Below are 13,343 nucleotides of genomic sequence, written 5' to 3'. Positions count from 1 at the left end.
ACACACACACACACACACACACACACACACACACACACACCACACACGTTTTCGAGGCTGCCCCTTTTGCGCCAGGGTCAAATGAGTGAGGGACTCCGCGGCCCTGCTGGCCGGCAGCCATAGGTGGTCTCTGGAGGTGGGGGTCTCTGGAGCACGTGTCTGGTGCCTCTGCTGGAAAAGCTCCCCCCCCAAAAAAACCAGCCCTCTCTTCCCTGGTCAGGAGTGCCCCTCTGAAACCTGAGGTCTGTGGCACCCCGTTCACCCATGGTGACCTTCTCATTGGGCAGAGAGTGTGTGCATTGAAATTTAAGGCAGACAAGGAGAACGGATGAGGCTGGACGCACCTGCCTCCGCGGAGGCTCAGGACCACAGAGGGCATACAGAGGTTAGGGTGGTTACACAGGGCAGAAGTGGGGTGAACGGGGGCCTCTGTGCTGTAGGGGGGCACCCTGGCCCTCCTTGCACACATGCACCCTGTCACTTACGCCTCACATGCTCTCTGCCTGGTGACCTCATGAAGTCTAAGGGATTTGCTTCAGGTCAAATGGAATAAGTGGGTCGGAATTGAAATCGAAATTGGGCTGCCTCTGAGGTCAGGAGCCCACATGTCCCGAGCAGGCAATGGGTCAGGTCAGCCCGAGGAGATGCAGTCCAGGGTGGGCTCTATCTGCAGAGCCGGGGTTCCCAGGGCAGCTCAGAGGCCAATTATTTAGGGGAGGAGACTATGGCCCATTCCACCGACAGAACGGATGGAGAGGAAATGAGATGACGCTTTTCTGGAACGCAGCGGTGGCCGAGGGCTGGTGAGGGAGCCACTGGCTTCTCCTGAAGGTGCTACTCAGAGTGGATTTTCCCTTTAGTCAATAGCTCCTGCACACATGGCAATGTTTGTTTTAATTTTTGGTCATCACCACGTCACTGTACCTGGATTAACCGTGATCACTGAGGGGTTTGTGGGAGTTGGTATTAGTCCGTATTGTGGGAATTCAGACAGGGCTTTGGTCCTGGCTGTGTCCCCCTCTCTTCCTCCCTCCCTCCCTTCTCTCCTTCATTCCTCATATGTTCATTGAGCACCTGACACGGGTAAGGAGCTGGGCTAGACGTCGTGGCCTGGGTAACGGGTAAAGACGCCTGTACCTAATCCTTGCCATCCAAATGGGGAACCGGATGTTGAGCGTCTGCCAGGCTTGTGCTGGTCCTGTCATACGTGCCGACTTAATTAAGCTCATTTAAAAGTCACGGCTGTCCTCGGAGGTAGGTCTCCACCACTCCTCTGATCCAAACCTGCAGTGCCTTCCCATCTCGCTCCGAGCAAAGGCCAGACTCCATCCAGTCTCCCTGGCGTGCCGCCCCCTCTCTAACCCCATCCACCACGCTGGCCTCTTGGCTGTTTCTGGCTCTTGTTGCTGTCTGTACACTCACGCCCTGTCTTCTCTCAGGCTGTGGCTCACATATCACTTATCAGTGAGGCCGGTGGTTCTCCTAAAGCACTCCCTGTTCCCCCAGGTTCTCCCAGACCACGGCCCCAGCCCACCAGAGCACTCCCTGTTCCCCCAGGTTCTCCTTTAGCTTTCTCCACACCACTTATAACCAATGACAAGCCATATGTTTACTTACATAAGTGCTTGTGGCTTGCCCTCACCACCTGCCTGCCCCCTACCACCTAAGCGCCATGGGAGCGGGGGCGTTGCCCAGGCTCTCAGGGAATATCTATTGAATCATAGAACATCGCATGTGGATGTCATCTTAGTGCTTCGGTGACCGCACCTCGGTGTCTCTTCACAGAAAGACAATCCCAATAAACATCACAGCAGGCATTTGTATAGAAATTGACAATGTCAATTCTAAAACTTATTTGGAAATGCAAAAACCTAAAATAGCCAAGAATCTTGAGAAGGAAGAACAAAGTTGGAAGACTCACACTCCATTGATGTCAAGGATTCCTACAGAACTCCAGGAGTTAAGATAGTGTGGTTCTGGCATAGAGACAGACAAATACAAGATGCCGCAGGATCCGCAACATAAGATAACTTTACTTAAACAGCAGGTTCCTTATGTTTTCAAATAAAATGCTCAGTGTGTTTCCAGGTGAAGTACCTCTAAGTTTAAACATAGGTCCAAGTGTTAATCTGATCAGAGTTCAATAATTATATATCAAAGTCTCAAAACACAGGGGAAATTGTGCATTTTGTGTACTTTTTTTGAGACTAATAATTGGACCTACCATCTTCAGTTTAGAGATTCTTCATCTGAAAACAGGATACTTGGAAGTTGAAGAAAAACACATTGTACATATTACGTGTAAATGTAACTACAGTACGATTTGAAGATAAGTTTATTGCTACTTCAGCGGGTGACCACGGTCAACTTAACAGTGATACAGCCTCTTAATACCCTTGAGATGATGTGATGAGAGTGGTACTTGAGGACTTCCCTGGCGATCCAGTGGTTAAGACTTCGTGCTTCCAATGCAGGGGGTGTAGGTTTGATCCCTGGTCAGGGAACTAAGATCCCACATGCCGCGCGGCCAAAAAAGGAAAAAAAAGAATGATACTTCACCTCTGTGGGCTTTCTCCTAAACACCCATCTGCCCAATCTGGGAAAAACACCAGACAAACCCACATTGAGGGATAGTCTACAAGTATTCCTCAAAATGGTCAAGGTCATAAAAAACAAGGAAAGTCTGAGAAACTGTCATAGCCAAGAGGAGCCTGAGGAGACATGACAGCTAGATGGAGTGTGGTTTCCTGGATGGGATACTGGGACAGAGCAAGGACATTAGATAAAAACTAAGAAAATATAAATGAAGTGTGGACTTTACTTAATGATAATGTATCAGTATCAGTATTGGTTCGTTAATTGTGACAAATACACCATAGTAGTGTAAGGTATTTATAACAGGGGAAACTGGGTGCAGGATATGTGGGAACTCTCAATACTGTCTTTGCATTTTCTATAAATCTAAAATTGTTCTAAAAAATAAAGTTTACTTTTAAAAATAAGTTTAGGGAATTCCCTGGCAGTACAGTGGTTAGGACTCTGCTCTCACTGCTGAGGGCCCAGGTTCAATCCTTGGCTGGGGAACTAAGATTGCATAAGCTGTGCGGCGTGGGAAAAAAAGTCAATTGTATTTCAGTATACTAGCAATGAATACCCCAAAAATGAAATTAAGAAAAAAAATTGTATTTAAAAAAAATAAGTTTATCCTATGTGTCTGAACTTTAAGGATACCCTATAGATAAATAGAACTGAAAGAGATTCTGTACAGACACATGGATATAGGATCACACGAGATATTTGACAAAGTGACAATGCGATTGGGAAAGAAATATCTTTTCAATAAATGATCCTGGAACAGGTGAGTATACAGATGGGGGAAAAAAGGTGATCCTTGACCACTATCTTACACCACACATAAAATTTAATTTGCAATGGAGTGTAAATCAGTGTAAAAGCTAAAATGATAAAGCTTCTACAAGAAAACGTAGGATCATTCTTCATGACACTGAGGTGGCAAAGACTTCTTAGGACACAAAAATAAAAAATATATAAATTACACTTTATCGAAATTAAAAACCGTTCATCAAAAGACATCATCAAGAAAGTTAAAAGACCAGCCACAGGCTGGCAGAAAATGTTCACAATACATATATCTGGCACAGTAGTTATATCCGAAAGAGAGAAGCTTCTACAGATGAGTATGATGAAGATAAACAGCCCAATTTCTTTCAAAAAGAGGAAGGAAAAGAAAGAAAAGGGCAAAACACTTGAACAGACGCATCACAAGAGAAGCTGTCTAGACAGCAAATAAGTCCATGAAAAGATGCTCAACATCATTAATCATCAGGGAGATGGAAAGTCAAATCCCCATGAGATCCCAGAACATACCCACTAGAATGACTAAAATTAAGAAGACATAACCAAGTGTTGGGTGAGAAAGTGGAGCCTCTGGAACTCTCGTGTGCTACTGGTGCAAATATAAAAGTGTACAGTCACCTTGGGAAACAGTGGGGCAGTTTCTAATATAGTAAGCATATGGCTGTACTGTGATCCAGCAGGTACACTTAGTTGTGTATACCCGAAAGAATGAGTGCTTATTTCCACCAAAACACTTGGATATAACTTATCCTGGTGAGGTTAATTTTGACCCTGGGTGAAGGTGGTATCTGCCAATCTTCTCTACTTATAAAGTTACTATTTTTCTTTTATAATTAATAAATGTCTTGAGGGAGATACTTTGAACTATGCAAATAACCTGATTCTCCTCAAACTTTTGCCCGTTAATTTCGGCATCCCTCAGTGGATTTTGCCTGCAACAGTTATTACTTTGGTGTACTGACGGTGATCTTTGATTTCCCTTCTTCCTTCTACATTTATTAATTGAAATTCTTCTGTAAGGGAAACCTGTCTCCTCCTCCATTTATTTATTCATTTAATTATTTATTTGTACCAGTGGACTCATGAATATTTAGTTTATTCTCTGGGTTACTATCCATCGTTACAGATTTTGTTGTTCCAATAGTTCCAGGCTCTCTTTTCCTCAGCCTCTCATCATTCTCATTGGTTATTATTTCTTGAGTGGTCAGTTAGTAGATGCAGATGCCTGTACTTGAAATTTCGGGAGATGTTACAAGGTGTAAAAAGACTCCAAATAGTTTGTGTTCCAGAAAAAGCCAAGAAACCCAGAACTGGAAGAGCCCCCAAGAAATGAAATGTACTGGGTGGGCGGGGTCTCCTCCCTGTGCCCCTCTGCCCGTCCCCACCATCCTGTCTGCCCCGGAGGCTCCCCTGTGAGGATGTCATAAGTAGCCTCCCTCTCTGTCTTCTGGGTGGTGTGGCCAACAGGAGACACAAGTGAGAGACTGGGGAGGGCGGACAAGGAGGTGAGGTATTTATCCCCTCGTCTCCCTTCTTACAAGGTTTCTTCAGGCTGACTGCATCCCTCCACCAAATGCCACCTCTCCTATATGACACGCTCCTTCCAGGTCCAGGTAACCAGTTCCCTCTTGTCCCTTGATGCACAGAGGTGTCAACAGCTCTGCTGACACCAGCCCTAGGTACCTGCACCATCTCTCCTGGTTTCCCTAGCCACCCCACCTCCACACACATTTACACACAGCCTCCTTGCAGTTAAGTCCTGTTTCCTATTGGGACTGTGACGAAGAAACCCCTAAATGTCTAGCCCGTCTAGGATGTGTGGTTATCTGGAGTAAAAATACAGGCGCTTTCCACCGTTGTTCACTTTGGGATTTAATCATATCAACAGTTATTTTCTCAGCTCTACTCAGAATCTCCTTTGCCTTCATTGCAGCTCATTTTCTCTTCCCTGGCCTTCTGTGGTCATTAAAAAACAACAACAACAACAAAAAACTGCTGCTCAAAATCCTTTTTAATTGGAAGTTCTTTTTTAAAAAATTTTTTTGTTGAAATATAGTTGATTTATAATGTTGTGTTACCTTCAGTTATACAGTAAAGTGATTCAGATATATAGATACATATAGATATATGTATTCTTTTACATTCTCTTCCATTATAGTTATTACAAGACATTGAGTATAGTTCCCTGTGCTATACAGTAGGTCCTTGTTGGTTATCTATTTCATATATAGTAATGTGTATATTTTAATCCCAAACTCCTAATTTATTCTTCTCCCCTCTTAATTGGAAACTCTTTATACAATTGGGAAAAGTCGCTGTCACCTCTTAAACTTCTCTGTTGTTCCTTTAACCCAACCTCACAGGACTACTTTTCTTCCCCTTTTCCCTCTTTCTTGTGCGCTTTGGGCCCCTCCAGCTCCTCCGCATGATGAATTAAAAGAGTGACTCAAAGGTACAAGCGGGGAGGGACACCCATGTTCCTCATAATGGTCAAAAGGTGCCGGCAACCCAGGGTCCATCAACAGAGGATGGGTAAACAAAAGGCGGTCCATACCTACAGTGGAATATGATTCAGCCTCACAAAGGAAGGAAATTCTGACACATGCCAAGACATGAGGAACCTTGGGGCATTATGCTAAATGACGCAAACCCATTACAAAAGGACAAATCCTGTATAATTCCACCTGTATGAGGGCCCTAGAGTCGTCAGAATCGTGGAGACAGAAAGTAGAATGGTGGTCATGAGGGGTTGGATGAAGGAAAGTGGGGAGTCAGTGTTTAATGGGGACAGAGTTTCGGTTTTGCAAGATAAAAAGAGCTCTGGAGATGGACGGTGGTGATGGTTGCACCACAATATGAATATACTTAATGCTACTGAGCTGTAGAGTTTAAAATGGCAAATTTTAAGTTATGTGTACATTACCACAATTGTTTTTTTATGTGCGCTTAACTTTTTAATTTAATTTTTCTTTTATATTGGAGTATAGTTGATTTACAATGTTGTGTTAATTTTAGGTGTACAACAAAGTGATTCAGTTATACATATACATATATCTGTTCTTTTTCAGATTCTTTTCCCGTATAGGTTATTACAGAGTATCGAGTAGAGTTTCTTGTGCTATATTGTAGGTCCTGTTGTTTATCTATTTTATGTATAGTAGTGTGTATATGTTAATCCCAAACTCCTAATTTATCCCTCCCCCCAACCTTTCCCCTTTGGTAACCATAAGTTTCTTTTTGAAGTCTGCGAGTCTATTTCTATTTTGTAAATAAGTTCATTTGTATCATTTTTTGAGATTCCACATATAAGTGGTATCATGTGATATTTGTTTTTCTCTGACTTCACTTAGTATGAGAATCTCTAGGTCTATCCATATTGCTGCAAATGGCATCATTTCGTTCTTTTTTATGGCTGAGTAGTACTCCGTTGTATATATGTACCACATCTTCTTTATCCATTCCTCTGTTGATGGACATGAGGAAGGCATGGGAGACAACAGGTGTGACAAAACAGGACATTGGTGTAAAGCTTCTGGGGCAGGTGCTCCTGGGGAGCACAACTCAGGTGTGTTCTCTTCCCTCAGGTGCAGTGGAGCAGAGTGACTTAGGGGTCAGGTGACAGGAATAGGGCAAGGAAATGGGAGGGATGGGAAAGAAGAGAACATGGGTGTAGAACATCAGGGCTTCACGGATTCAGGAAGTGTTTAAGAACAGAGAGAGAGGAATCAGAGCTGCCGCAGTTGATACAGAGTAGCTATTAGTCATTTGTAGGTGTTTCTACAACGTTTCATGTATGACAAAGCAGCCCCTGTCATCCAAACAGGATTCCAGATCCTCAGCAAAGCAGACCGAAGCCCACATCCTCCCGTAAACATGCTCTGTCCAGGGGTACCTGGTAAGGGGCACGGCTTTTACCCTTTTACCATGGCTGGATGCGGGCTCGTGCCCTCAGCACACGGGCAGCCACCGCTTTCCATGGAGTGCAGACCTGGGGTAGCACATCATTAAACGAATGGACTGCATTTTTCATGTCTTAAAGCTCTGAACAGATTCCATCTGGGAAACATTAAGCAGATGCCTGTTTGCAGATATGCTAACCCCATTCTAATTATGCCACAGGCCTCAACTGCTGAATGGGGTTTCTTGCGAATCTGTCACTAAAATATGCCTGCTATTAACCGAATGGGTCTTGTAAGTAAATAGGGGCTGTGACTGTAGAATTCCTTTTCCTCTTTGCCTCAGACTCATGCCTGGGCTCACAGCAGACCAAAAACTACAAAACAAAATTATCTCAGAGAAAAGATTCATTTGTCCCATTACAAATTTTTATCTAATGTTACAATTTTTTTTTTTTTTTTTTTTGCGGTATGCGGGCCTCTCACTGTTGTGGCCTCTCCCATTGCGGAGCACAGGCTCCGGATGCGCAGGCTCAGCGGCCATGGCTCACGGGCCCAGCCGCTCCGCGGCATGTGGGATCTTCCCGGACTGGGGCACGAACCTGTGTCCCCTGCATCGGCAGGCGGACTCTCAACCACTGTGCCACCAGGGAAGCCCAAATGTTACAATTTTTATGTGTGGTTCTATTGGATTTGCTGTTTGGTTGAGAATTCTTATATTCATTTTCATGAATGAGATTGACCTAGAATAATTCTTTCTGTTAATATCCTTGTCTACTTTTGTTACAAAATTCATACTGGCCTTTTCATAAAATGAGTTATTTTCATTAAAAAAAAAAAAAACTGTGATCAGGAACTTGGAATTTTGAGAGTAAAGTTTAGTGCATTTGCAAAGTGTTGATTCTGGAGTTCTGATGTCAGGCCCTCCCTCTGTTTAGAGACCAGAAGCGTGTGGGTCATGGTGATTCCATTTCTTCTGTGGTCCCCACCCTTATCTCCACCACACTTCACCTCCAGTTCCCCCAACTCTGGCCTCAGGGACACCCTGAAAGTCTTTATGCATGGAGGGGCTGGAGGGGGACCTCCCCCAGACAGATGGGACTCTGGGAAACATGTGAAGGAAGAGTAATCAGGGATGTGGCTCTGAGGGGTGAAGGACCACAGGCCTGCGTGTAGCAGGGGACACCAGGTCAGTGGGCCCAAGAGCCTTTGAGCCAGCGGCCTGGGAGAGTAGAGGCCCAGGTGATGAGGTTTGGGGCTGTGAGAACATTCCTGGATTGTTACTTCATTTTTCACATCTGTGTACCTTGACTATCTAGGGGGTGTACATGCCTTAAAGATAGGGGAGCAGTTATACTTTTTGGGGCCCCGATCCCTCCAGGCTGCATAAGAGGAATTTGTGTATTTAAATGAACAGATAAAGAAATGCTCTCCTTTAGAACGTCTCGGGCAGCTTGCAGGTTTGAAATAAACAGATGCTTTGTTGAGCTGGGTCCGGAAAGCAGTTCCCAGAGTGTGATCTAGGGACCCAGGGGGGGTCCTTGAGGTCAAAACAGTTTTCCTAATGTTAACATATCATTTGCCTGTTTACTCTTTTGAGTATACAGTGGTCTTTTCCAGAAGCTCTTGGAGTTCTGTTGATGACATCTCTCTGATGCTTAATGGAATATTGTACATTTAAGATTTCTCAGTTTTCATCCACATACACAAGAGGTCTTCAGAGTCCTCGGTCATTTTTGAGAGGGTGCAAAGAGTTGCTGGAACCAGAAAGTTTGAGAACCTGTGGATTAAGGCATGTGATTTAGATCAGACCAAAATGATGGCAACCAGAAAGACCTGTGAGAAAGGTCGAGAATCAGAGAGTCATCATCTGTTCTTTTTTTTTTTTTTTGCAGGAAAAACTGCCGAGACAATCTAATGGATGAAGATGAGAAAGACAGGGCAAAGAGGTAAGAGGGGCGACTTCCCCGCCGCGGCTGTGTCGTGTGTCCGCCGTCCGAACCCCGCTTGTGCTCACTCTACAGCGGAAAGCACGGCCAGGCAGGGGGCTGGGGCACATGTGCTCCTTGAAATACTGCGTCGCTCCGCTGAAAAAATTCAAGCCAGTTCCCTCAGTTTTGTTCCTTACCCAGAAATTACTGATCGTTTGGGACTTGCCAAGTGGTTTATAGCTTTCACATGTCCATGTGGTGACCCTGTTGACGGGGGCCTCCTTTCAGAAGCCTCCAGTTACTGCATTTCCAGGATGGACACTGCGTGGCGAGGCAGCCTGATTAGAGCCAGGCCAGGCTGGGTTTAAATCTTGGATGTGCTGTCAGGGAGCTGTTGGCCCTGGACAGTAATTGGAATAATCATCAGCACGCAGTGAACATGGAATAACCATCCTCGCTGGGCTAAGCTCTTCCATATATGGTATCTCAGCTTCCTCATCGGAAAATGGAGCTATCACAGCTGCTTGGCACTGTTGTCGGGTTGACCAGAAAGCCTGGCTTGGTCGCTGGCATGTCAGCGCTGTTAGAACCACGTCCATGCTTATTCCTTCACTGGACATTTATTGAACACCTACTGTATATGAGGTGGAATCATAAAGTAGATATTTTGTTTTATTTTATTTTATTTTTATTTTTTGACCTCACCGTGGGGCATGCGGGATCTTAGTTCCCTGACCAGGGATTGATCCCGTGCCCCCTGCATTGGAAGTGTGGAGTCTTAACTACTGGACCGCCAGGGAAGTCCCCCATAAAGTGGATATTTTGAAGGTAGAGGCCAGTCGGATGGTATCTATCTCGTACGATCAGACCGAGTTGGCAGTGACCACACCAGGCTCTGGGGTAATAAAGATGAATGAGAGGCGTGCCCATGGGAGGGCCCAGGTGAATGGTGGTGATGGGTAGGTGACCACGGATCATTAGGTTGCACGGGGACGGGCCCAGCAGTGGTGTCCTATGGCGACACGGGATGTCCTGTCTCAGGAAGGCCTTTACTCAGGCCCGGAGGACTAGCCTCCTTCCTCCAAGCTCTTTGCTCTCTCCTCCTGCCACTGCCAGTGGCTGGCAGGTCCCTCCGCCCTCTGGCAGCCTCTTAAACACCTACAGGGCTGAAGGGTTTGCCCACCTCCCTTCACAGAGCCCACTACCTGGTTGGCACCTACAGAATCCTCCACTTTCGAATGACGGAGCCCTCAGAAGTCGCCCAGTTCAGCAGCCCCGGGGGTGTCTGTCCTTCCACGTCACCTGGTGCGGGGGCAGCCATGAGAACAATAAGTCCCCAGCCACTCAGACCTCTGAGACCTGAATCTTCCCCTGTGGGGTGCAGGGGAAGCCTGCGTTGGTTGTTAATTTCCCAAATATTTCCTTAAGAACATCAGGGAGCAGGGCAATGCCGGAGGGGTAGGCAAACTCAGGTTGGGGTGGAGTGAGGATTGCCGGAGCTGGAGGACCAAGGTAAACCAACAGTAATATGAGGAACTCCCCGGACTATTCTGAACTAACAGGCACATCGCTTGGCACTGGGGACCATGGCCCCCTTAGGCCACCACCCACAAGGGCTCTAAAATCCAAGCAACATGCAAATGAATCGATCAGATGAGACCAGACCGGAACGGAGGCCTCGTGCCGCCTCTCCCTGGCAGGCCTCCAGCTCTCTGCTCTGCTCTGGGGCACCTCGCCTCTTGGTTGCATGCCAGGTCGCTGTGGAGACAGGGCAGGAGGCAGAGGCCTGAGCTGCATTCCTGGCTGGCGCGGTCCTGCCTGATGGATTCCAATAAGCCCCTTCACCTCGCTGAGCTTCCACCTTCTCAGCTGCAACACGAGGCTCATCATTTCTGCCCTGCCCTCCTCGCGGGCTATTTTGGGAACAGCCACAAAATACACCAAGAAGCTTTTTATTTTTTAAGTATTAATCGCTACCTGTATGTGAAGATGCAGGACATTTTCCATTAACACATTTATAAGCTACTTCCATTAGCAATAATGAAAAGGTCAGTGGTGCTGGCCAGTGGTCACTGGGCGTGCCCTGTGTGCCCTGATAACTTTCGGGTGCACGGTACCAGGCTAAGTACTTTTCTATGCATTGTCTCATATCAGCTCCTCCACATTCGTTTGAGGTGTGTATCATCCTTATTCCCATTTTACAGCTAAGGAAACTAAGGCCTAATAAGGTTAAGTAACTTGTCAAACCACCCTAAAGCTCTAACAAGTAGCAGAAGTGGAAGATAAATACAGGTTTCCTAAACCTTGGACTCTGTTCTTATTCTCCGACCACACACATATCTCTTCACATGAGAACTAATTTGGCCTGTCTGGCAGGCCTAGACCGTGTCCTGATGTGACTTTGAGTCCATAGCAGTTTGGCTTTTGCCATCATCATCTTTAATGTCACCCCCAGGCCCACAGTCTTAGTCCTGTCTTTTTACTGCATGGCTTACCTCAAAATCAGGAAGAGGTCAAATGCATGTTTAGGCTCTACCATGCTCAGAGATCATCCAATACAGATATTCCAATAAAATCTTGGCTAAAAATTCTTAGAAATCCAATTGTATGCAGTTTCTTTCCATTTATTCCCACCCCCATTTGCTTTGAGCTGTGGGCACCCATGCCACCAAATCTCCTATTTGGAAACCTCCCAGCATAGACACTGGGCAGTGAGGCTGCTGGTCCTTACTCCCCTCTTGTCCTCAGGTGGGGAGACGGGTTTTAGAATGTTTAGGAATACCCAGATCTCTTCGCCAGAATAGCAGCAATAATGCAGTATTCTTCGTAACACGTGGGGGGAAAAAAAACAAGGGCAAAACAAAGACAATACTAAAATTGTATCACTTCCAAAGCCTCTAGCTATGTGGGTTTTATAGCAGCAACGCAGGAGGCCCTTCCCGTAATCCCACCTGGAGGTCTGATATGAATTGTTTTCTCTCCCGGTATTTTTGATGAGATTTAGCTTCAGATCAGATCTCTCGTTGTCTCCAGAACACATGAGCTATATTAGGCAAGGTTTTCAAAGCTTTGGGGAATTCATGGGTTATTTGGATTGTTTGATCAACTATTCTAAACCAGGACACGGATCCACTTTCTGCTGTGAATTTCCATGTAAATCCAGTGAGCATTGAGCGCCCTATTGTGTGTGCAGAACTATGTGCTTTTTCTTTAGGGAAGATGTAAAAACATGGTCCTTGTGCTCAGAAAAGAAACAGTTTGATTGAGAGACATTTGGATCCCTAGATAATGAGGCACAGTTTACCAGTCATAAGCACATTTTTCTAATTGTGATGTGACACTGTTTGGCAGTGTGTGTGTGTGTGTGTGTGTGTGTGTGTGTGTGTGTGTGTGTGTCATCCAGGAAGTAGTGTGGTGTGGCAGGAAGTGCATGGGCTTAGAATCAGACAGTCCCAGCTTTGATTCTTGCCACTTTTACTTTCCGTCCTTAGACGAGCTTAAAAAAAATCCTCTCCTAGCCTCAGTTTCCTGCTCTGTAAAATGGGGGTGTTAATAGTAGCACGCTCTTCCTAGGGTTATTGCAGGAACTAAATGGAACTCAGTATAAAACCCTAGCACAGTGCAGGGTACACAGTGCTAATAAGAAAAGCTAACACTTCCGGGGCACACACTGTGTGTCTGCAGCATTTTACATGCATTAACTCTAAACCTCGACATAGGTTATTTTTAGTCCCATTTTACAGTGGAGAAGCCTGAGGCTGAGGGGTCACACAGGCAGGCAGGGATTCACATTCAGGCATCCGTTCCTAAAGTCTGGGCTCCTGACAACTTCTCATAACATGATTCACCCACGTGCCCAAGGGGTAGGGACAGAAAGCATTGGAAGAATCATCACTTTCCAAAGAAAGCAAGCTTCTGTAACTGGGCAGTATTGTAAAATACAGCTCATTCCATTTCTTGATAGAACTGAATGCTAAGAAGAAAGTCTTTCATGTGAGCCTCCTTTAATCCAATATTAAATGGTCAGTTCATTGGCATTAACTAAAATTACATTATCTCTTATCAGTGAAGGTCTATTTCCATAACCTTGTGCATTTTCACTGAGGGAGGGAGGATGGGTGGTGAGTTTAGAATTGTG

At 45.5% G+C, this 13,343-nt stretch overlaps 1 protein-coding gene across 8 annotated transcripts in view; it reads left to right on the top strand.

Annotated features, from left to right (window-relative positions):
- The window catches only part of NPAS2 (neuronal PAS domain protein 2), a 181,034-nt gene that overhangs the window by 70,361 nt on the left and 97,330 nt on the right, over positions 1–13,343 (top strand). For 6 of the 8 annotated variants that reach the window (XM_027128807.1, XM_027128804.1, XM_027128805.1 and 3 more), the window contains one exon: positions 9,170–9,223. In XM_027128807.1, the coding sequence (XP_026984608.1) occupies positions 9,170–9,223 (54 nt within the window). Of the gene's footprint in view, positions 1–4,919; positions 4,992–9,169; positions 9,224–13,343 lie in introns of all 8 variants that reach the window. The other 2 variants (XM_027128806.1, XM_027128801.1) reach the window with 1 other exon arrangement.

This window comes from Aethalodelphis obliquidens, unplaced genomic scaffold, assembly GCF_003676395.1.
Source record: "Aethalodelphis obliquidens isolate GAN/ISIS:26980383/991018 unplaced genomic scaffold, ASM367639v1 scaffold35, whole genome shotgun sequence".
In the NCBI taxonomy this organism is placed as follows: domain Eukaryota; kingdom Metazoa; phylum Chordata; class Mammalia; order Artiodactyla; family Delphinidae; genus Aethalodelphis; species Aethalodelphis obliquidens.
Note: the sequence above shows the minus strand (reverse complement) of the source record. Positions and strands in the feature narration are given on the sequence as shown.